The 25,333-nt window shown below is 45.3% G+C and overlaps 2 protein-coding genes and 1 pseudogene across 3 annotated transcripts; 1 reads left to right on the top strand and 2 right to left on the bottom strand.

Annotated features, from left to right (window-relative positions):
- Positions 1 to 424: 424 nt before the first annotated feature.
- On the bottom strand, positions 425 to 12,039 carry LOC123092122 (uncharacterized). 2 transcript variants are annotated; one of them, XM_044513803.1, is made up of 3 exons: positions 11,561 to 12,039; positions 11,069 to 11,211; positions 425 to 10,809 (listed from the first exon to the last, which is right to left on the bottom strand). In XM_044513803.1, the coding sequence occupies exon 3, from the start codon at positions 5,541 to 5,543 to the stop codon at positions 4,314 to 4,316; it is 1,230 nt and encodes a 409-aa protein (XP_044369738.1). In that variant the 5' UTR covers positions 5,544 to 10,809; positions 11,069 to 11,211; positions 11,561 to 12,039; the 3' UTR covers positions 425 to 4,313. The 2 variants fall into 2 exon arrangements, with proteins under 2 accessions (XP_044369738.1, XP_044369739.1); XM_044513804.1 differs by having other exon boundaries at positions 11,652 to 12,039.
- Positions 12,040 to 14,439: 2,400 nt separating this feature from the next.
- LOC123090098 (uncharacterized) lies at positions 14,440 to 19,674 on the top strand (annotated as a pseudogene).
- An 892-nt stretch (positions 19,675 to 20,566) lies between these two features.
- On the bottom strand, positions 20,567 to 24,848 carry LOC123094816 (protein FAR1-RELATED SEQUENCE 3). Its single transcript, XM_044516705.1, has 3 exons — positions 24,388 to 24,848; positions 21,677 to 23,395; positions 20,567 to 21,560 (listed from the first exon to the last, which is right to left on the bottom strand). The coding sequence occupies exons 2-3, from the start codon at positions 22,198 to 22,200 to the stop codon at positions 20,651 to 20,653; spliced, it is 1,434 nt and encodes a 477-aa protein (XP_044372640.1). The 5' UTR covers positions 22,201 to 23,395; positions 24,388 to 24,848; the 3' UTR covers positions 20,567 to 20,650.
- Positions 24,849 to 25,333: the final 485 nt, after the last annotated feature.

Genomic DNA, 25,333 nt, shown 5'->3' with positions numbered 1-25,333 from the left:
AATTAGTGTGCCGAACTTTCAGGTTAGTGCGTGGTTACAAATATTCCAACTACGTAACTGACCCTGAGTATGATACTCTTTGACTTTTCCACTATAAACTAATTAATAGTATAATAATTTTTGCATGAAGCAAAAGAATAGAACTCCTTAATACAAAAAAATTAGATAAATCCTACTCCCTCCGTCCAAAAATACTTGTCATCAAAATGGACAAAAAGGAATGTATCTAGAACTAAAATACATCTAGATACATCCCCTTGTATTCATTTTGATGACAAGTATTTCCGGACGGAGGGAGTATTAATTTACTATATAGCACTTACAAAACTTACCCTGTATTGTTTGCTGCTGGCAGCACTGAACATGGATATGCCTGCCGCTCTGGTCGTAATATTAGCTGACTATTTTTTTGACCCTGTGACCGTAGAACAATTGTTCTATTGTATTTTCATTAATATAAAATTATGTACAAAAGTATAATACATGGGGCGAATCACCCAATACCAGCTCTAGGCAACATAGTCGAAAAATTACATGAACTGTTCAATCCACTAATCTATCTTGTCGCCCTTGGCGTGCTTTGACCTGAGCTTGATGTGTTGCAGCCTTTCCTGTAGGTAGAATTTCCAGGTGTTCAAATTGGGTGGTGCAGCTCTGAATATCTTATCATTCCTAACCATCCATATTCCCCAACAGCACAAGATAATGATCTCCATTGCAATGTCCTTAGGTAGCCCTGTGATGGTCAGTATAATCTCATCATAAGTCGAAATACCTCTCTCTCTGTTGGGGATTATGTTGTTCCAACAGCTTAGTGCAAAGTGGCAGTTCGAGAAGAGATTTTTTTTTGAAGAAACCAGCTTGGAGTTGGTGTTTCGTTGATTTAGCAGGAGAGAATGACAATGTTTCAGATCAAGTGATCAAATGGATGAAATAAAATGACAGCGGGCCACTGGGAGGAACTTTGCTCCCAGGCGAGGATGCTTTTGGGCGATACCTCACGTCATGTCCCTGAAGGGATGCCCAATGCATTTTGCGCCTGCCAATCTCCATTGCTCCATATCCCTGCGACATGCCTCGACGATGTGTCGCTCGTCTGCCTGCTTTCCTCTGAAGACACATGAGTTTCTCTCCAGCCAGATGTGCCAAGCGATGAGGGCCAGCATCGACTTGGTGCCCTTGCAGTTGCTTGTAGCCGCAGCAGCTAGTATCGTCTCGGCACAGCCCGTCGACATAGTAGCATTGCGCCAACCAGCAGGGTTCAGAGCCTGGCAGCCGGTCCAGGCAACAGCTTTGTTCCAAACCATCAAGGAGATTGGGCACTCCCGAAAGAGGTGAAAGGATGACTCAAGATTTCTCATGCATATGGGGCAAAAATAGCCATTTTCCCAGCCCCTCTGTTGCAACCTGTCATTGCGCCAAAGCTTGTCTTGGTGGAGGAACCAGAGAAACATCTTGATCTACCCCAGTGCCCATATCTTCCATATTAAATTCCTGAAGCTGCTGTGTTGTCCACCTGCAAATTGGGCAATGTAGGCAGATGTGGTGGAGTATATCCCCGAACTGTGATGTGCCCAAAGTATTGTGTCCGGTGTCTGGGCCTCCAACACGATGCAAGCACTGTTCCTCCTTTATCGTACCCCAACAGCTTCTGAAGAACATGCCCGAGAACCCATCAGGGCCAGGTGCCAGGTCCGCTGGCGACGCCAAGATTGGAGCCCAAACTTCGGCCTCAGTAAACGGGTTGTCGAGCCCCTCATTTTGGACTGTGGGCATACCCAGCTCCTCCCAGTTTATCGAGCACTTTATGTCCTCTTTTCTTCCCAGCAAGTTGGAGAAATGCTTGTGAGCAACAGAGGCCTTTTCATCGTGCGCAGTGATAACAGCATTGTCAGCCTCGAAGTGAATGAAATTCTTTTGCCTGCACGAGTTGATCTTGGCTTGAAAGAAGGCAGTGCGGGTGTCATCCGCCTTGAGCCAGGTGATCTGGGATGCTTGTCTCTTGCGAGCTCTCTCAATTGCAGCCAGCCCCCAGAATTCTTTGCTTTAGTTGTTTGCGCAGGTTGAATTCGCTTGGAGTGAGAGCATGATTCTCTTGCGCAACGTCCAGCCACGGCACAACCTCACGGGCCAGGTGAAACTGCACCTTGGCATCGCTGAAGTGAGTTCTGGCCCATATGCTAAGATCATGAGCAACCCTTTGCATTTTCACCTTGATCCTTACGACTGGGCATGTGTGGTTCACCGGCCGTTACCAAGCCAAGTTAACCGTGTTGTGGAAGAGGGGAAAACGCGGCCAGAAAGACCCAAACCTGACAACAGGCCTCCTTTTTGGGGCTGTAGAGTTGGCCAGCACAAGCGGGCAGTGATCCGAGCACACAGTTGCCGCAGCAATTACCATATAGGATAGAAAGAGGACATCCCATTCCGCATTACAGAAGACCTTGTCGATGGATACCATTGTTGGATCATGTCGCTCGTTTGTCCAAGTGAACTTTCTATTTTTCCACTTTACCTCACGTAAACCCGTCGTGTCAATAGCTGCCCTGAACATGCTCATAATCCTCTTGTTCAAATTCAGATTGTTCTTGTCCCTCGCTTCATAGATGACATTGAAATATTCATTCATCAACCAAGGCTCCCGCGGAGGTGGTGCAGCATGTGCCATCTCTGCCAGGAAGGCGTCTTTGCGTGCATCGTCAGCCGGTCCATAAATAGTCGTCATCCAGAAAGAGGAGCAGCCCTGCAGATCAGTCACTTTGCCCGTGATCGAGAAGCAACCAATAGCATGGGTGGTGAAACTAATGACAGCCTTATCCCAGATAATGGCCGCTCCTCCCCTGGTGCCCACTGTAGGCAGGACAGAGCATCCCTCAAGCTTGCGACCCCCCAGCTCCTGAACAACGGCGGGTGTCCAGGATTCCAGCTTTGTTTCTTGGAGGCATAGAATGCTTGGTCGATGAGCCTCCACAATCTCGCGCACAGCTGCGTGCTTTGCTAGCCAGTTCAGCCCTCTCACATTCCAACTCAAGATTGCACCAGTTGAGTTACTCATATGGAACAATGGTTTTCTCCAGCAGAAGCAACATTCTATTGATCTGGGACGAACACAAGTACACCATCCACCTAGCGAGGGGGCGCCAGAGACCACCAACATGCCCAAAACTACTCTGGCGCGAAGCAATCCCACAGCCCTAGCACAAATACTACAGTCATCGATCATGAAACCTAACTCAAATCAGCCTAATGCCAATCCCTGCCGGAGACTAATACTAAGTAGAACTAACATAACAACACTAAGCCGCAGCGTCCGCGTCCGCGTCAGGCCCCGCCATGCGACCAGCAATGCGGAGGGCTACCGGGTCGAGGCATGTGAGCTTGGCGATGATGGAGATGTCCTCTTCCATTAGCGGCTCGTCGAAACGGCAAATAAGAGCTTCAGACACCTTTGCATTCATCTTCTCCTTGGGTCCCAGCATGTCGAGGCGCTTGACCACCAGTAGGGATGCCCTCTTCGCCACCGGCACGCTGGACAGTTGCGCAGCTTGACGCGCGCTTTGCCTGACTAGGGCAGAGATGGATCTGGTTTTGGGAGGTGCAGCGGAGCGGTGCTTTGGAGGAGCGGAGATCACGGGAGGGGAGACATCGACGAAGAGGCGCGGCACCGGGTCGTTGGTACTGTTGAGCTGCAGATGCATGACTTGTCGCGTCATGGCACCTACATGCAGGCTGGTCTGGGCAGCGGTGGCCGTGGAGCGGCAGGCCGCATCGACAAGCTGCCGGCGAACTGGAGCGGGCAGTCGAGCGCGTTGGCGATGGACTCCTCGAGCTCCTGCTGCACCTCATCCACACGAGGCAGCAGGGGGAGGACGGGGTCGGTGGTGCAGAAGAAGTCGGCCACCGGGTCCCGCCCCGCCTCGGCAACCATAGCAACAGCAGGCGGCTCGCGTGCGGCTAGGGGCAGCGGGGGCGTGGCCTTGAGGACGGTAGACTCCGGGCGGCCGCCGGAAGCCCGCCCACCGGCCTCGTGCCGGCGACTGACAGGCGTCCGGCTCCGCTGACGGCTTGAGCTAGCAGCATCCCACCGGGGCTGTAGCGTGCCTCTGGGCTGCTTGCAGCCTAGGAGGGTGTCCTTCCATGAGCGGCACCCGCCCTTGTCGTTGTCGTGGTCGTCGCGGTGACGGGGGCCGCCCAGACGGATGCTGCCGCAGCCAGATGGATCCAACAGGGTCGGGTGGCACCGCTGGCCTTGGCCGTCTTCAACGTGCACCGTCCATGTTCCCGGCCAGGTCGACGGGACCGAGCGAGCGTCTTCAGACTCCGACAAGGGCAGGCCACTCTGCACGGAATGCGAAGAGCGCGGTGACCAGTCCTCGACGCGATCGACGTGGACGAGCATGTCGTGGCGCTAGACGCGCGGTAGCGGCGCCACCTCTCGGCTTGGCGGCCAGTAGCCCAACATGGCCTCCACACGGCCAGCACCCTGCGGCGCCCTCCAGATGGTGTCGGGTGGGGATGAATGCCACATCCCACACCCACACCCAACATGCAAAGGTCTTCAGGTGCCCACGCTCGTGGTTCCTACTGTCGAGGCGGTCGATGATGCACTTGTCGCTGAGGACCTCCGCCGCCCCTTCAAGAGACCAAAGGTGGAGCGGCATCTTCTCGATGACGGTGCAGACGTGGAGAAGAAACTCCTGATGCACAAAGTGGTCGTCCTCGTGCCACGGCTTGATGTTGAAGATGACACCGTCGACGTTGATGGAGCCTAGGTGCACGATGGCATTGTCTTTGTGCGCCAGGAGCTCGAAATGGACGAGAAAATCCTCCGGATCATGGCTCGTGACCCGCAGCAGGTGCGCCGGCATGCGCAGCTGCGTGTCGAAGGCACGCCCCACCGACATGGGGCTGGCAACATGGCGCTCCTCCATGGAAATCAGCAGCACCGCATGGCGACAGAGTAGGAACATCTGACGCTCCATAGCCGGCGTCTCGATCACCACCTTGTGGCTGGACCTTGGGCGGCGCAACGGGTCGGTGTGGTGGGCCATCGTCTTGTCCGGCACCGCCGGCGGCGGCGAGGGGAAGCGGATGTGGTCACAGATCGGGCCACGACCCACGCGGGAGCCCAACCGCGCCTTCACAGGAGCGCGCCCCTTCTTGCTCGGGCAGTCTTTGCTAGTGTGGCCTTGAAGTTTGCAATCGATGCAGCAAACTGGATCCCTACAGTCTACACACCGGTGCTTGGAGCTGAGACATCTGAAGCAGAGGCCCCGGAAACGCCTTAAGAAGGCCTCCCGCCCGGCGCTCGCATTGAAGGCGGGTCGGTGGCCTTTGCGCGGCCGCGGGTCATGGCCGAGGACGCCATCATGGCACCGGCCGAGCCGGCGATCTTTGCGCGACTGGACCTCCGTCCATTCATCACCATGCCCCGAAGAGGAAAGGCTAGCACAGGGGAAGGGCCGAACAACGATGGACATAAGTCGCAGCCGCTCAGGAGGGGGGCTGCACAACGACCGAGGTGGAGAATGCGTCTGTGGCATGGGAGCACTCGCCCCGGAGAAGGATTCGTGTCAGAGAGGGTCGTTGACGCGCCAGGGGGGCGTAGAGAGAACGACACCTCCGACGGACCGCTGAATCTGACCAAGTCTGGCACTGGGGATGGCTGGCCCCGTCCGTCACTACCCTGCAGGCTGGAGCGGGCGGATCCAAAGGATCGAGGGGAGCACGAGCGCCCCATGGCTTTGGGCGCGAGGGCGTGCCTGGCATGCGCCGGAATCTGGTGGTCGCCGCGGCCGGAGCGGTCAGCGGCGCGGGGGGGTGCGGGCGGGGTTGGCTAGCTCTCCCGTTCCAAACTCAGCATATGCCAAGGCAAAGTGATTTGAAGTACTCAAAACGTGTCTCTGTTCCAGAAGAGATGAATTAAAGTTTCTTGACTTGCATCTGAACAGAGTGCACAGTTGTAATCAGGTAGGTACATCTTTCTTCTGTGAAGCAGGTTCCTTGTGCTACTCTGTCATATAGTAGCATCCAAAAGAAAATCTTGTGTCTAAGTCTGCAGTTGGACTTCCATAACTGCCTGAAGATTGTGTGAGCTTCAGTCTTGTCAATGAGGTTGTTGTACATCTTCATTGATGAGTACTTTGTTGATGCCCAGATATATCCCCATTGGTCTGTCTCTTCAGTCCGCATAATACTATGAAGTTGGTCTTGTAGGAGGTTTAATTGATTGAGTGCTTGCTGGGAGAGTGGTCTGTGAAAACAAACCTCTAGCTCCTGTTGCTCATGAATCTGTCTCGGGGTGATTTCTTTGTTGATGGCAAAGGAGAAAAGTTTAGGTAGCTTTTGTTGCAGAGACATATCTGACCAATTGTCATGCCAAAACAGAGTGGTGTCTCCCTTTTCTGGTTTGCATATGGCATAAAGCTTGAAGGCAGGCAAGGTTTTTAGAATACCTCTCCACCAGAATGACCCCACCATTTTGTCACTTGGCAGACAATCTTGGTAGTAAGTTTCCCATATAATCTTAACCCAAGGTGTGTCAGCCTAATTAAAGAATTTGTGTAGTAATTTCATAAGTAGAGTCTGATTGTGTATATGGATATGCAGGACTGCCAATCCACCATGGGATTTGGGTAAACAGACTTTCTTCCATGAAACCAGTACTGATCCTCTTTCCTGGATACCAAATTTCCTCCAGAAACATTTCATAAGATATGTATTGATCTGCTTGACTACTGTTTTGGGTATCCAGAGGGTACACATGAAAAAAGTTGGCATGCTTGTGAACACTGATTTGATGAGGGTCAGATTGTCTCCAGAGGATAGCAAAGTGGAGCAGCTCAGGAGTCTTGATTCAATTCTCTTTAACATAGGGAGAAAGTCCACAATCTTTGGCTTAATGTGACACAAAGGGAGACCCAGATATTTATGTGGCAATGTACCAATATTACAGCCCAACAACTGTGATAGAGCATTCATCTTGTCCAAAGGGGTATTAATAGAAATGAGAGTAGACTTGGAGTAGTTAACTTTGAGCCCAGTGTATGCAGCATAGTGAAGCAAAATATTTTTAATGTGCTCCAGTTGTCTACTGTCTGCTTTGGTTACCAGGATGGTATCATCAGCATACTGAATGATGGGGGGTAATCAGTACAAGACTAGCGAATCAATGGTGACTAGATCAAGTTATTATGCATGGATTCATTCATCATGGTTTGAAGGAAATCTGCAGCAATCACAAAGATGAGTGGTGATAGTGGATCACCTTTCTTACACCCTTCTTGCATAAGAATTGTTTCCATGGCACTCCATTAAGAAGAACTGAAGAAAACCCAGTCCCATAGATCATTTTGATCCATTGAATCCATCTTGGTCCAAAACCCTTGGCTTGCATAATCTAAATGATGGTCTCATGGTTAAGCATATCAAATGCCTTTTCAAAATCTAACTTCAAGAAGACCAGATCTTTTTTGCTCTGGAAGCACTGGTGGATGTACTCATAAGACCAAGCAAGGCAATCCTGGATGCACTATTATTCAAGAAACCATACTGGTTGGTGTGGACCAATTTCAGGATAACTTTCTGTAATCTATTGGCCAGAAGCTTAGTGATATCTTGAGTGTGTAATTGACTAGAGACATAGGTCTGAACTCTGCTGGGCTAGTTGCAGCATCAACTTTGGGGATTAGAGTAATGAAGGAGTAGTCGATGCTTTGAATATTGACATTGCCAGAGTAAAAATCATGAATGAGTCTATAAAAGTCATTGGCAATAATATCCCAACAAGCTTTGAGGAAAGCTGCATTAAAACCATCTGGCCCAGGTGATTTATCTGATGGCATATGCATGATCACATTGTCAATCTCCTTATTGGTGAATGGGACTTCCAATTCAGATAGATCAACTGAAGAGAGTATAAGATCATGTAGATTGAGTGGGTTATCATAAGGGATGCAAGTACCCAATCTGTCTTTGAAGGCTCTGAAAAGAATAGCAACTTGGGCCTGGTGATCATGGTGCTCTATTCCTGTTTCATCCCTGAGCATAGCAATACAATTATTTCTGTATTTGATTGTGGCTTTTGCTTGGAAGTATTTGGTGTTGGCCTCTACCATCTTGATTTGTCTTATGGTAGCTCTCTGTTTCCAATAAATCCTCTGATGCTCAAGTAACTGTGCAAGATGATCTTTTAGTATCCTCCTCCCAGTTGATTCCTCTATGGAGAGTGGCCTGAATTCTTCAAAATAGTCATAGCACAGGATAAGGAAGTTTGTACCTACAATTGTGTTCCTCAAGTGTGATATTTTCCTTGCCCATATTTTAAGCCCTTTTCTCAGTCTTTTAAATTTGGCTGCAATAACTTTTGCACTATCAATTTCATTCACTTCTTGTGACCAGATAGATTTGACTACATCTTTAAACTGAGAATGTTGTAGCCAGTAGTTTTCAAATCTGAAAATATTAGATCTGGGTATAGATGAGCCAATTTTGATGTTGATGGGGACATGGTCAGAGGCAATGCAAGGACCCATTGGTCCATAAACATTGGTAAGGACCCGTTGGTCCCCATTGTGTTTAGATGTGAACTGGATTGATAGGGCATAATTATTACTATGAAGAACATGACCCCCAAATATTAGTTGATAGGAGCTTCTAGCAGGTAGTCCAAGCAATGCAAGAGAAAAAATTAAAACACAATGGAAGGCATATAACGGCTATTAGTTCGACGACATCACATGCAAGTACGTCTCCACCAAGTAGATTGAATTTCTACATCCTGTCGCCAGATCGGTTAAGGGGTGGTGATGATTCCACATTTTTTTCTTAATTTCTCTATTCAAAGTAAATGTAACCTCAAACACAGATTTACTCATTGACACAAAACTAACTAAAAGATCTGTCCTAGGTTTTTTGTTCATTTACTGACTGAAGTGTAGCATCTATGAATATTTCAAACTTGAATCAAATAGGGAGAAAAAGAACTTATTTGTTCATAGATTTGAATCAAACAGGGAGCAAACAGATACTTCAACATGGACTGGCAAACGTTGGACTGATATAAAGTATAGGTAACGCCTAATATAAAGTACACGCAACGCCCAACTTATGGAGATGGATGCCCAGATTAAACAGAAAAAAGTGCAGACAACTTTCGTACATGCCCAGGTTACACAGACTGATTTTGATTTGTAAAAAGAAGGGCAAATCCCCCAGCAATATTAGACAATGTTGGCCTAATATGAGTACAGGTTAATAGATGTGAAGAATTTGGTTAATGGAACCTGACTACTGATCGCTGTCCTTATATATACTTAATTAGCTTGATCAGCTGATAGAACACCTTCTTCTTGTTTTTCATGATTGTAGAAGCTTAATACTTGAGCTATCTAGAAAACACACTAAAATTACTTGTGAACCCAGTGCATCTCTATCAAGATACAGGTTAATAGATGTGCAACATTTAGTTAATAGAACCTGACTACAGGTCCCTTTTATTTTTGTTACTTGATTAGCTTGAGCAGCTGACATCACACCTTCTTTTCGTTTTTCATGAAATGCAGAAGCTTAAGTACTTGAGCTATCTATAAAAAAATTAAAACTACTTGAGAATCCAGTGCATCTGTATCAAGATAAATTATACTGTAGGTGTTGACATCTATGATCGTTTCCCTATTCATACTCTACATTTCTGCAACTCCACTTGCAAAGGGCATGGAGTCAGGAAAAGGCTGCAATCTTCTGATGGATATTCACTCCCATGGTCGGACTGTGGATACATTAGGGTCAAAGCGCTATAGGATAATTAGTTGCTAATTAAATATGCCTGAACATCAATTGACACACTCATTGTTCAAGTTTAAATACCAACATAGCATACTGTTAAGCTTGTTCAAGTTTAAGTACCAACCATAGCATACTGTTAAGCTTGCAAAATGGTCTTACATTATGAGACGGAGGGAGTACATGTGTAAATTTTATGAAAGCTAGAAACTCAAAGTCTTTTACACCCTATTGGTCTACATCCGATGAATTATGAGGTACTCTTTCATTAGCTACATTTCTACAACTACCATTAGGGATGCCAGCCAATAGAGAAGCTTCTCAAATATTATTTTGAATCATTGAACCTGTCTAACTAAATAGGTTGAGTCAAACAGGGAGCAAGCAGAAAGTTGTTGATGACCTTATATGGACATGGATTTGAATCAAACAGAGAGCAAACGGGAATAGGCAACACCTAGCTTACAGAGATTGGATGATCAGATTAAAGAGAAAAAAGTACAGGAAGCCTTAGTACAAGCCCAGGCTACACAGGTTGTTTTTTATTCAAGCAATATCCAACAACGTTGGACTAATTTGGGAAAAGCCGATACATACCACAATGTTGGACTAATATGGGAAAAGTTGATACATACCTCTGGTGTAGCACATTCGGACGGTAGATGTTCTTCCTCCGGCAAAACTCAGCGGAGGCGGCATTGGATGACTCCGTGGCGAACTCAGTGGAGGCGACATTGGAATGCTTGACCGATGTTCTTCTTCCGGGGAACTCAGCGACGGCGACATTGGACATTGCCAAAACCACCTTGTCTGATCATATGTGATGTGTGGACATTTTTTGTCACAACTGCAACATCTTTGAAGCTTAATAGTGAAAATTCATAACCTTCAGTGGGGCTTCGTGTCCAAAAACCTTCATAACTGCTCAAATCTCCTAGCCCTAGTAATTTTGCAGTCTTTGTGAGCTGCAATGTAGAATTGGTTTATATCACATATGCATGAGCATAGTATGTTGTGCCTTTGAACCTGCAAACCCATATCACAATTGATAAGCATGTGAGCACCAGCACGCCTGCTAAAACCGGCAATACAATTTTCATATGTTCCTATAATTGCCATGACTAATATTCATAATTTGTTTCATCTCGAAACATATTTTCATACTCTACAAACATTTCTCGGTACAGGTACAACACAGCTCTATGTTCAGTGAAGGTTTCTGTTCCTTTCCTATGAACTTTTATTTCCGAGATCACAGTCACATGAATATCAGCATATGACTTACTAAGTTGAAATTGTTGTCATCAGAGCTACCAAAATCCATCCATGGTGTCTTCTCCACCTCGCAGCTAGTGTTTCGTCTGCTCAAGCACGCCAACACACCCTAGACATGGTGCCCTGTCCAGGGGATGGCTACCAACTCTGACCCTGCAAGTGCATCAGACATGAGGAATACAAGCTACAATGTTTTACTTGATGATGCAATGCCGGACAAACTTCAGATTCTGAATAAAAAAACATCTAATCCTGCTATTCAAATATGCATGGTTTCAGTTTAGCATATGAACTTATGAACCCATTTTTTAGAACAACACTTCTCCATCGGATGCTTGTTTTCCGTAGTTTAGGGTCGACATCCTACTAAATCACTCCTGAACATCTACATTCATGATGACACTCAGTTTTTACACTCTTTTAAGCGCATATCAATTCACTGCCAATTTTCATTCAGGCGCAATGCAGAATTCCCCCAAATTATAATTCAACAGTAAATTACCATGTAGCTGAGTCACAATCTCAGGAGAAGTTCATATGTGTTCTCTGCATGCAGATATGGTCTGAGTCATCGTACTGACGAAGTCCCATACCCATTGATGGTCACGAAGAAATCCCATGTAGCTGCAGAAGCGGACGCTTGAACCACCCAACCCCATCGCCGCCACCGGAGCCGCTCGCTGCCATGGATGGCCTCTACATCTGTCTGTGTTGACTACTGGAAAGCGCGCGCATCCGACGCATCCGGCCCCGCCACCGGCGACGACCGCCTCCTTCGTGCCTCCCCTCTCGTGCGGGCAGCGGGCCCCCGTGGCCTTCATGTATGTGCTCGCCCGCCTCGCTGGAAGACCATGGCGTCGCCAGTGCCTGACCGCCGCCTGCACGCCCCTGTAGCCGGCCGCCTCACACGCGACCGACTTGGATCTCGGCGAGCGAGCGGGCGATGGAGGAGGAGGCCATGGATTGGTTTGGTTGTTTTGATTAATAGAGGGGGGTTTGCAAATACGAAGCGTTTTTTCAGATCCACTTAATAAGGGACTGCGGGTTTAATTCATAAAACCACATGGACTATTTTGCAAAAGGACACGACGGTGAACCCTGACAGAGTCAATCCATGCTTTATTATTACTAGCAAAAGGACCCGTGCGTTGCAACGGGGTAACAAAATTATGGCCATTAAATAAAGCCATCGAAAACATAATATCTATCATGATTATAGATATGTACAAAAGGGTCCGTGCCTTGTTAATTCAAATCAAATAAAACTGATCGCTTGTAGCGCTTAAGAATTAGACATGCTAAGTAATTGTTACGTTAAGTTGATGGACCACATGACACAAGCTTAGAGACCACATTTTGTTCTGAAAATTTTACTTTAAATATAGCGACTGGAACATCAATATTCATCATATAAATACAACATATGACTATGATTTTGTTTGGAATTTTCATTTTAGACATAAAAATACATGAACCATTAAATAAGAATTTTTTTTTCTGAAATTAATAAGGCATGTGAATGCTTCGACAGAATACATAAACCATTTTAATTTAAATAACAAAATAAACAATTAGTAATATAGTTGGGCTGCTTAGCCATGTAATCTACTATCTACCTTGAAATGTAGTGCAAATACCTTTTCCACATATCCTGAAATAAAGAAACATCAATAAACTTCAGTATCTTAGATGGAGAATTATGGAGTTTTATTCTACAGCAGAGTACCACCTGAAGTTGAGTAGTGGCTTTAGAGTCATAAATCTATATAACTGGTAGGCTCGATAGTTGGTAAGAAACTCTATTTTAATTAGAGAAAAGGCATGCAAACTTCTTAAGTTAACATGTGCTATGAGCTAGCATCATGGCCATCTCTGCATGTGCCCCTCGAACATGCTACGATATGGTGCAAAATAAATAAACTATGATGAACACAAAATAAATAAGGAAAGCAGAAGTCTGCCGGCTCAGGACGGATCTCACCGATGGCGACATGGCCCTCCCTAAGGAGAAGCACTCATCTCCGCCGTTCAGGCCGTCCAAGGCTATTGTGGCCAGGGCTGCACCTACGCACCTAGGAACTGAACATTTCCTCCTTTGCATTATATACATTTTTTAGTTTCCACATCTGGTGCAGAAAAAACATATCACTGTCAGTATTTGAGTATTTTCATACTGCCAAGAGCACACACTCAAAACAATTAGAGCAATCTTCCCAGATTACTTTAGACATGGGAAAAAGGTTGAGTTTCCTGAAATGATGTGGATAATTATATGATTTGGTACAGAGGTTAGCTTATCTACGTTTTTATAAGATGTGGCCGAGGATAGTGAATAGCAACACCCAAAGGACTATAATATCATCTAACTTGGCATGTTCATGTAAACTAAATGCAGCTAACATAATAGTACTTTTGATATATCTGAATTTAGTACCATAAAATTGGAGAACCATACGGTTTAATTTCTCATATTTCATTTCAGAAAATAGCAGAATCTGCTTTTAAAACTAACAGTTAGAATGCTCCTTATAAAATCAGAATGTGCCTTTCAACATTTAAGCTCTAGGCTTGGTGTAGAAACTCAAATCGATCTAAGAATGCAAGAGCAACTGAACTTGATCGTAACAACAGCAAGTTAAGTGTTGTCTGAACAGACTGTACATGATTTGTACGAAACAAATAAAGGCTCTTATGTTAGGATAATCCTCCTACTATAACAGTTTGATTTACTTCACTTGACAAACAAAGCACCTACCTATGATTTGGTCTGGTAGGCATGAAGCTACAGTAACAATTAAAAATTTCTGTAGAATAAATATTTTCTATATATACATACTTGGCAGAACTGAGTAAAGGGCATAGACAAAAAGAACAGAAACAAAAGCTTCTGTATCACCACAACAGTAAGTGTACTTTTAAGCTCACTTGTCTAGCTATAAGCTATCAAAATTCACTAACTCTGTGACTTTAAAACATCAAAATTAGGGGGTTACCAAAACATGGAATAACCAGCTCACGCCCCGAGGAAAGTCTGAAGTGTGTTCACTGTATTGTAGCAGGAAGCACATAAAATATATTTGGTATTATATATGAAGCAATTGTATCCTGGAGCACTGATTTTTTGTACAACACATTTACTCATTGACACCAAACGGACCAAAAGATCAGCCCATCTCAAATAGGGAAGTGTTTGTGGCCGGGGCGCCGGCCGAACCGTTGCGCCGGTCGCGCCCCGTGCGTTCGATCTCTTTTTGATCTAAGGACACCGTTGCGCCACGTGTCATCCTATTTTTTTTACGCGCTCGTAGTTATCCTTTTCCAAAGTGATTTTTGCTGCATCCGCTCTATCTTTTCGTTTCGAGGCAGGGCGACCGCGGGGCGATGTGCTTGTTCGCGCAGGGCGGCGGCGGCGGCGGCGGCGGTGGCGGCGGGGCCCAGGGCGGATCTCCATTCTCCGGCCATCTATGCCCCCCCCCCCCCGATGGTAACTCGAGCCCGAATGCTTTCCATTTTCGTTGTTTTCTTCCCCTCCCCCGTTGGATTTAGGGTTAGGGTGTCGCTAGCCGCGGGCCACCGCCGGAGCCGGCGCGGACGAGGATGGGTTTGTGTTCCCGCGGTCGAGGGAGGCGGCGGGGTGGCGTTCCCGTGGTCGAGGGAGGCGGCGGGATGGCGTTGCCGCGGTCGAGGGAGGCGGCAGGGTGGCGTTCCCGCGGGTCGAGGGATGCGTCGGGGTGGCGTTCCCGCGGGCAGAGGGAGTTGGCGCGGTGGTGAATTTGAATCTGGTAGCATTCCAGCAACTGGATTGATTTAGGGAAGCAAACCACAACTCTTTCTACATGTTGATGTCTTGCTGACCCAATCATTAGCAGGTTTTCCTTGGCCGCCAGGGGATTTAGGTACTTGACTAATCGAGGTACAGGGATGTTTTTAGCTTATGTTTTTGGAGAATCGATGGGGATGTTGAGTCGGTTTAGAAATGACATGATAATGCATTTCATGATGAACCTAATGGAATCAACTTTGGTATTCTAGATGTTGTTGATAGTTTACAAAGTATGACTTTTCAAAATGTCTGATATGCACTATATTTTTTTTGCCAATGAATCACTACTCGTTCTGCTGCGCAACCCAACATCCCTAAATTCATAGGTTTGTCAGAATTTTTTAGGTGTTCATGTATGTGTTTTTCCTAGCTTCTGATGGTTCGGTTTTATGGTTTTATTGACTTGTGTTTTTTCCTTTTTTGTAGATGTTGCAGGTAACTCTGGTGAGAATGAGGGGAGTAAGAAGGCTAAGAAGAAGATTAAGAAGAAAGGCAATCTATGTGGCTTTAAGTCAAGGTTTAACTCAAAAAGGCTGGCTCAGATTGGGAAGCAAATATCACCGGAAAAACAGAGAATCATAAGGGAGGGACCGTTTGGAGACTTGTTGGACATCCGGTCTTTCAAGGTGCCCCATGAGCTCATTGAGTTTGTTGCGATGAACACGAATCACGTACTCTCTGAGTTCAAACACAAGAACAAATCTATCACCTTCAGCAAGCTTATGGTGAAAAGGATTTTCAACGTGCCATCCGGTGATAGACCCGTGAAGCTTCTAAAGAAGAGTGATGAACATGATCTTTGCAGCATCTACAAGGAGGGGAACAGGGCTCCAATCGCCCATGTTGTCAAGTTGCTCACTAGTTGAAGTGAGGAGGACGTGGTTATGATAAATAGGACTTGGGCACTCCTTGCATTGGCAACAGTTTTGTGCCCAGGCACGGGCAATATGGTGAATCTCGAGTATCTTGATTCCCTCGAAGATATGTCTTTGGTGCATGAATTCGCTTGGGATGAGCACTTGTTGGCACGAGCTATGGAGGAGGTTGGAGTCTTTCAAGAGAAGAAGAGGATGCAAGCAAACGCAGAAAAAGAGTTTCAGATTGCTTCATGCCTTCCCATGTTAGCGGTATGCAACGCAACATTACGAAATACCTCCATCTTTCCCCTTTTGTTGCATGAAACCTTCATGCCTTTATGTTTTTTGTTGGCTAATGTCCTTTTTCCATGACATGCAGATCATATACATGGATCATGTTGATATCCCGGCTGGCCTCCCAAATGAGCATGCTATTGATTATTCCGTGCCAAGGATACATTTTGTTTGCCAAAAGGATTTTGAGTGGTTGGATAAAGTTGACAAAAACAAGCTCACTCTTGTCCAACCTTTCTACGGGAAACACATCCATGTAATTTTGCTACATCCCGCCTATGTTTTTTCCTTTGTCAATGAGTATTAACACACCCATGTAGCAATCTTTGCTTTTCCAATTTAGTTTATGGAAGCTTTCTTATTTATGCCACTCATGTTTTGTTTTCCTAGATCCGGAGTTTGTGCAACACCCCCCTATGCAGCACAACTTGTGGGACAGGAAGTTGGTGCTGAAGCAGCTAGTGGGAAGGGAGTTGATGCTGAAGCACCTAGTGGCCAAGGAACTAGTGGCCAAGGCAGCCAAATTTAAGGTGCTGAAATTCAAGCAAAGGACTCTCAATCAAATGAGGCTCAACAAAATGTTGATGCTGAACCACACCTATCATCATCGCTCAACGATTGGCTGCAGCAATCATTCCCTAGCATGCAAGATCTAAGGGTACATTATCTTTTTCATTGTATTCATTTCCTGTTTACCTTTGGCTTCGCATTATTTTATTATACCGAGTTGCAAGTGTATATTTATTTTGATGCATCCTTCATGTTGATGTGCAACAACCATGTTCTGTTTTTGCTTCATATGTTGTTCAAGTTCATACATACTATGCTTTTTTGCTACACCCATATGTCTAGTGTGCTACAACTACATTCTGTTTTTGCTTCAACCATGTCATAGTTTTGCTACATCCATATCATTAATTTGCTACCTACATAGTTGACAGTAAATTGCTACAGTCACACTCTTTATTTGATACGTAGTGACACAGCATCATACCTACTTGTTTTATCGCTTCATCCATACCTCTAATGTGCCACACCCACATTTGTGTTTTTTTACATCCATACACATGACTAAAATGTTCAATACTTGCCTTCTTGTAGGTACCAACTCAGTTTCAAATGCTTTACGACAAGCACAAGGGTATTTTTGCATCGGAGGTGGATGATGTTGTTGGCAAGTTTGGACAGTGTTTAAAGGGATTGCAGTGCAACCGGATGGCAGCCCTCCTTCGTGATGTTGGAGATGCCATCACAGCTACCAGTGAGCCCAACTTCTCCTTTGAAGCACCTATCATGGACGAATGTCGCGGAAAAGAGAATGATGCTAAAGCTGCAAATGCTGGCATTGGTGCTCAAGCTCAAGCTGAAGGTACAACACCTAACATTAACAAGGATGAAGTCACCGAATTGAAGCAACAAGTTGGAACCGAGGCTGCTGAAACTCCTGAGCAACAACGAGTGAGTTTCGAGATGGAAGGCAACGTCTCACCTCACAGCCCCCCACTCTTCTATGATGCACCCAGGAGTGCGACAGCCGGCATTTGGGACGAGGAGCCATCCTGTGAGTTGTTCCCAAAGGGCTCCGAAGAGTACGAGATGATGCATTGCACGGATGAGCCTATAACCAAGAAGAGCGCAGTCAACCCCATATTTGAAAACATCCCCGTGTTCCCTGTTTCAGACGATGATGGCAGCCCAAGTATGCTTCCTTCCTCCTGCATCATTTATTTTTGTTTTTCTCCATCTCTTTTTTTTCGCTACATATGTGTGATTGCAGCAAATACTCTTTTTGTACAATCCCTTGCAAACTCATCCATTTTTGTTGCTTGCTACAGCCCCTAAGATGGTCGCTACAGAAGAGCAATTTGTTGATGCAAGCAGTGGCCCTAGCACACATGACAAGAACACTAGGAAGAAGAGGATGGCCAAAGTTCCAGCCGTAAAAAATACCAAGGCAAAGAAGCAAAAGGTCGATGCAGCTGTAGCCACATATGAGAAGTATGTAAAGCATGGGAAACCATTGAGGAGATCACATGCCAATGAACAAGTGTGAGCTACCTTAAGCCCTATCTCTTTTTTGCTTTCTATTTTTTTTCCTGCTCGAAACAAATGATTCATTCGGTTGCATCTATGGTAACAGGACACCTTTCATAAAGATAGGTGGATTTTACATTGGATACAAGAAATTCCTGGTATGCTTCAAGCCTCGCGGGGATATGAATGATGAGGTTATGTCCCTATGTATCGAGATGAACAACGTAGCATCCCGTGCAGCAAGTGGTACTAATCTGAAGAAATACATGTTCTCAGTCCACGCGGGGGTAAGTTTTTGCAAAAACAAGCAATGCTTCATTCCTTTTTTTCTTCACATTTTTTGTTGCAACACACACTAACCATTTTGAGGTGTCTTTCAAGTAGATCTTACTAAAACAAGACCCAACAACCTTCCAACCAGCAAAACTCATACCCGAGCTTGAAAGGGCTGTGACAAAGTTCAAGGCGAATAAATATGACCTCGTAAGTTTCTCGAGAGCCTTTTTTTTGTTTCACACCACAAATACTTCCAAAACATGATCCAATGATGTAGCATTTTCCTTCGAAACATATGTAGCAATTATTATTGATGTTTACAACATCTCTTTGAAACATATGTATCAATTCTAGTTTGTTGTTGAATGCTTTTTTGTTTGTAGTTACAACATTGGAAAGCTTACGTTCATTCCTACTAGGCTGTAACATTTTTTACATGTTCTAAGTACCTTTTTTGCCTTTCTTTTGTGTTTTACAGCTTTTTGTCACAATTGTTCATGAAAAGCATTGGATAATTGTTTGCGCAAACTTGCTATACAAGCAGTGGAATGTATTTGACTCAATCCATTCAAAAGGGAAACAATCTCCTTTGAAGAAGCGGGCCAATAACCTGGTAGGCTCATGCTCTCTATTTTTATTTTTTCTGTTTTCCCTTTGATTCATCTACATAAATGCCCTGTTGTCATCTTCACACACCTCATCCTTTTTTTCAAACTTTGGTGCGTGTTTTTCGGTTGTAGATCACAAACTTTGCAGCCCTCGCACAAGAGTACAGCCAATTCAATGTCAATGTTGGATCATTCGCCCGTGTTGACCTAGAGGATTACCCAAAGCAAGATAATCTGTGAGTTTTCTTTTTGAATTTTGCTTCAATGATGTGTTCCATTTCAACATTTTGTTGTTTCAACTATGCATCGGAACTATGAAGGATAATTTTTTTATCTCACAGATGTGATTGTGGCTTTCTCGGGCTCAAATATGTGGAGAACTTTGATGGGAAGTCAATGAAAGAGTTCAATCAGGTACTTTCTTGTCATTTTGTTGTAACCTACTTTCTTTGTTTTCAATACTCATGCAACACAAGAATAATTAGTATCATACTTGCTTAATTTTTTCATTCATTTTTACAGGAAGATGTGGCGCGATACCGCATGGATGTGGCGCACAACCTTTGCACTCACCCAATGAACAATGCCCCAATGGAGCGGGCATTCATGGAAGAGTTGGCGGCTTAATTTGCGGGAGGGTTCAAGACGATCAAGCTCGTTTCCTTTCGTTAGGTCTAGAATCATGTCTGAGGTGGTAGCGTTCTGATGGTATTAGAGTAGTGCGCGTTCGTATGTACCCCTAATGATACCTTCGGTAAACATATGTGTTCTTTTGGTATGTAAACCGATGATAACTTGATCTCTTTGGATGAAGCACTTCTTCCGTTTTTAATGGATGTGATCTTCTGCTTGCCAACATGATCATGCATTGACAACCGTTTATTGTTTTGCTGGTTATGATTCATCCATAGAAGTCTCAAGGGAATCTCTGTGCAATTTTCCCCTCGAAACCTTTTTTCATGAAAACAATATGTGGATGCTGCATTTGTCACAGTCAAATTGTTGGAAGCTTACAAAAAATAGCTACAACCTTCTGTTAGATTTGTTGCAGGGCAAAATTTATATTTTTACCTGCAAATTAGCTACATCCCTGTGATATTATTGTTGGAAGCATAATGTAAATAAGCTTCCTTCCCAAACTCTTGCTGCATAGCAAAATCAACACTTTAAATAAAATCATTCAAGGCTTTTTCCCTTTTCATACTTGTTATTTTGCTTCAACCATGTTAAAAAAAGCTTCAACCATTGTTTGAAAAAGCTTCAACCATGTTTCCTAAAAGCTTCAACCAATATTTTTTTCTGCTTCAACCATGTTAAAAAAAGCTTCAACCATTGTTTGAAAAAGCTTCAACCATGTTTCCTAAAAGCTTCAACCATTGTTTCAAAAAGATTCAACCATGTTTTTCAAAAGCTACAACCATGTTTCCTTAAAACTTCAAACATGTTTTTCAAAAGCTGCAACCATGCTTTACAAAAGCTTCAACCATGTTTCCTTTTTAAAAATGAATCAAGCTGTGGTAACAACAATCATTGAGTACTATTTTACAAAAAAAATAGAAGTTGGCACCATCATAATTAAAAAACCAACATTCTGCTTGAAACCACACATGTAGTAATATGTTGCAATCCCAAAACACAAACATTCATAAGACATGGGGTGTTACAAGGTAATTCATCAATTTTTTCCCTCACGAAACATCCTAAAGTGTAAGGATTGGGCGGACACCCGGAGCTTTCGCGCTCGCACTCGCAGCAAGAAAAGCGGCAAGGAGTTGGCAGTTCTTCACATTGTGATCCTCATCTTCACAGTATTTGCATGGAGTCGTCTTTTCCATTGGCTTTGGAGCTTTCTTCGTTTTCGCTGCGTCCTTCTTTGCTTTCTTCTTCATTTCATCTTCTCGAAGCTCAATTAGTGGCTTCCTACGCTTCTCTTTTTCTTTTGGCCTCCCCTTTTTTGCTGACTTTGGTGGGTTTCGTAGTCCTACGGGGGGTGGATCCTGCTGCCCTGTACTTGGACCCCCTGAGACTTGTTCATTTGCTGCACGACCTTGCGCTTCTTCGCCTCCTGCAACCCCATCGGTCGCTCTAGCTTTAATCGCAGCAACCCCAACACTGCCCTGATCAATTAGCCCAGAGACAAAACTATAAGCTTCATCATTGAAGCATGCATCTGAAGCAAGTTTCCCAAACTTCCGGCAAAGAGAGTTAAACTTTAGGGTGTTTGTCGTGGGGACGCCAAAATGCATAGCTCTATGCCCATCGCCTGGTTCAAGTGCAAGGTCGGTTGCTCTCTTAGACCATCTTGGAAGCATGTAATTCGCAGGTATCGCTTGCACGTTCAGGTGCACCATGACACGTATGATATGTGGGCAGATCAGCCCACACATCTCAAACATGTTGCAACTACACATGTATGTATGATCTTCAGGGGCAACACACACCGTGTACACTTTATGGTTGATGACATCATTTGCAACAAGGCGAAACCAGACGACATTCCCTTGCAGCTGGTATTGTAGCCCATAGCCTGTTGATTTAGCCAATAGTTTCTGAAACTTGGAAAATACCTCTCTGGTATAGAAATCTGCAGCCTGCTTTTCAATGTTGTAACTGCAAAACAAAAAAGCTTCCAACATCAATAAGAATTGCTACATATGTTTCATTCAAATGCTGCAAACCAAACTGTACTGGAAAACTAAAAAAATGTTGCATGACTTTGGACTTACTTGCCCCAGAGTGGCGGCCTCGTCGCTTCATTGATGAAGCCCGCATTGTCTTCACGATCAAGCATTAGCTCCTGGCAAAGCTCAAACTGTTGCACAAATGTCCAAACCGAGTCTCCATGATGATTTAAAGTCTTGAAGTAGGAATTCAGGCCCTCGGAGCGTCCAGTTGTTCCTGTGAATGGGAAGAACTTATTCCTAAAGTACACAGGAGCCCACGTCTCCCTGCTGTTCCACATGTTTTTGAGGTGTTTCTTATCAGCCACACCAAACAACTCGACCATCTGCTTCCACCGTTCTTCAAACTCCTCAACGGTACCTGAACCATTAATGCAACCATAAAATGCTTCTGCAAATGGCTCATCCTTGCCCAGCATCCTCCCTAGTTTTGTCCTTGCAACCCGGAAGACGTGCCACTTGCAACATCTGTGCGTTGAATCTGGAAATACCATTGAGATGGCTGTAGCCATTGCCTGGTCTTGATCAGTCATAATGTTCAATGGATGCTCATTATTCATTGCCAACATCCATTGCTAGAAGACCCACTTGAAAGTTTCAATGGTCTCATCAGGCAACAAAGCACACCCCAAGCAAACAGTGTGTGTGTGGTTGTTAATGCCAATAATCGGAGCAAAGGGCAAGTTATAGCGATTTGTGCAGAATGTGGTGTCGAAAAACACACAATCTTTGTACTTTGGATACAGGGCCCTTGTTCTCCCATCAACCCAGAAAAGCGCCCTAACAGCTCCATCTTCTTGTAGCTTCGAGAAAAAGAAGTTGGGATTCTCCACTTGTCTTCTCTCAAAGTACTCGATTGTTAGCTCCAAGTCACGCTCTGACAGGCCCCTTCGCAGCTTTGCTCTTGCATTTGTCACATCAGACTTCACATACGGCAAACTCCTCGGATCACAACACCGTGCATCTCCAAGCAAGCCCATCATATTAGCCGTTGATATGTTGCGATAGTGTAGTGAAGTGATGTATTGCATGTCTGCATCTGGGATCTTTCTGTGAGAGCGGAAAAATCTCCGACGCCCCCTTTGCAACATCAGCTGGTGTGTGTGATCGGCCTCAAAAACTGTCACAACCCAGCTACCGTCTTTGAGGTTAACACCCATACGAGCCTTGCGATCATACCGCTCCAACCGGTTTCTTTTCCTCTTGTCGCTCACATCCATATAGATGCCAACTTGTTTGCTTGGAGATTTTTTGTTACTCGCATAGCTCATATCAACATCTTCACACTCATTTGTGGCAGCTCCGTCAGAAATGCTACCACCAACATTCTTCGAAGGATTTTTTTCGTGAGTGTATGCACTCAAAAACTCTATAGATAAGAATGCGCTTCGGATCCGAGCTGCTTTTCCTACTATGTTTTGATGTCACAATGCGAGTACCAAAGCCCATCTTTGAGGCATATTCATTGTAAACACGCTGAGCTTCTTCAACATTGTCAAAAACCATTCCAACAAAAGGGACAACTGGCTGTGATGATATATCTTCATCCGGTTCATCAACAAGTGTTGCAGCATTTCCATTGGAATTGTCACTAGCCACACGGGCATTGCCATGATTTGGAGCTACACCATCGGTGTTCAGCTGCAACGAATCGTCACTATCATTTTGGGGAGTATCATTCAGATCAATTCCATATTCTTCGTCTTCATGCGCAACATTTTGCATATCATCGTCAAGGAAAATTGATGGCTCAACAGCAACATTCTGCAACAAAATCAGCACCCAAGTCATTTTTTTTGCTCCTTGAAAAAACATGCAGAAAGCGCAAAACAAAAAAAGTGGACGTAGCATGGCAATCATAATCCCAAAACAGTTCCTGTATGCAGCATTTTAGGATGCAGCATGCAACATCCAGCAAGTAGCATGTAGCAAATGCAACACATGCTTGTAACATTTTAGTAGCAGACAGCAGGAAGAAACATCTTACTAGCATTAATTGACAACACAAAAAACAAGCACAAGCATGTTCACAACGTCTCTTTTTCAATCTCATGCTCATCAAAGGTTGCAAAAAAATTTTGTGAACAAAATGATCTAGGGTTTGCAATTGGAATTCATACCAGATCAATTTCATCCCGGCCATGCCGTGCTGCATCTTGGAAGACCACACCAGGGTTGTAGTACCGTTGCAGCACCGGTCCACTACTACCAGGGTCTCCCCTCCTCAGTGGACTTCGGCCATGAACGGCAGCGGAGCTTGAGCCCAAATCCATGGCGTCAAGAAGGTCATTACGGATGTATGACATGGTTGAAGCAAGTACAAGGCGGCTTGATAGGTGGGGGAGCCCCTCCTCGAGGTGATTCGGTCGTGGGGAACAAAAAACCGGCGGATCCGGCCGCCGCCGCCGTGGATCGGCTACGGACAGGCGCGGGGGATCGAGCTCCCTTGTTTTTCTCGTTGTGGCTGTTCGTACAACGGTTGCAACAAAACATTTTTTTTGCTGCAACGGTTGGTTCGGTGGTGGCCTAGCGCGGAAATCCAACGGTCCGTACTAAACGCATCGCACGGCTGGGGCTGGACCGGCCGAACCGTTCGGCCGGTGCGCCGGCGCAGATCGCTCGCCTCTCAAATATTTTCAATCACTGAAAGCTATCTACACATATGTTAATCTTTCGGACCAGACCAAGGAGAACGGTACTTTTTATGATTGTAGATGAGAATTTTACAGAATAATTTGGCAAAAGCTGATACATACCTGTGGTGTAGCACGTTCGGACGGCAGATGTTCTTCCAGCTCAGGTGTAGCACGCTCCGGGCGACGGATGTTCTTCCGGCGAACTCAGCGGAGGCAAAAATATTGGGCGGACTCTTGAAAGCTGCGATGTGATGCGATAATGAAGATTCCGGCCGAGGGCTCCTTCTTATGGAAGCAAGTCAATCTGAAATCCGGGTCGGGCATCCCATGGATTCAGGTTGAAGCACTTGTGCTACGGGAACACGGACTTCAATCCAAATCGGCATCAGAAGGTTGGAGGTCCCGGAGGCTTGGGGTGGCGCCAGAAAAGATAGGGGGCGGATGGGGAGGGGAAGGAGAGTAGGGCGGTGGCGCCAGTGCCAGAGAGAAACGGCCGCGTGCGGCGGCGCCGCTGCTGTACGCATTGGGGAGCCCGTGCTCCTGTGTTTTCTGTGCTCGCTCGAACATCGTGTGGAAGTAATGTATCGTTTTATGCAGGCCCATTAGAAAGGCCCAACCTGGAACAAAACGTTATCTCTGTTATGCGACGGAAAGAGAGTTCGACTACGGGCGAGAGACCGAGTCATCGTAAAAGCGTATTATGACATGAGAAGAAAGCGTATTGTGACGGTGAATCCGGAGACCCAATCCGTGCTTTATTATTAGGGAGAGAGGAAGAGACTAGCAAAAAGGGCCCGTGCGTTGCGACGGGAGAAAAAAGAATCTTATGTCCATAACACAATGCATGACAAAGATGTGTGTGCCGCTAGAATGAATGTGAAGAGAACATATCAGCCGGTGCGCTGAAATTTATCAATGAGATTGTAAAACCCAAAGTAAGAGCATTGCCAATAATGATGCCACATCACCCACCTGCCGCCGGCGACCACTATTAGCCGCTGGCCAAGTTCACCGCGGATGTTATGCCACAGCCAGAACCAATTTTAGAGGAAGTTTTTATGGACAC

This window comes from Triticum aestivum, chromosome 4B, assembly GCF_018294505.1.
Source record: "Triticum aestivum cultivar Chinese Spring chromosome 4B, IWGSC CS RefSeq v2.1, whole genome shotgun sequence".
Taxonomy (NCBI): Eukaryota; Viridiplantae; Streptophyta; class Magnoliopsida; order Poales; family Poaceae; genus Triticum; species Triticum aestivum.
Note: the sequence above shows the minus strand (reverse complement) of the source record. Positions and strands in the feature narration are given on the sequence as shown.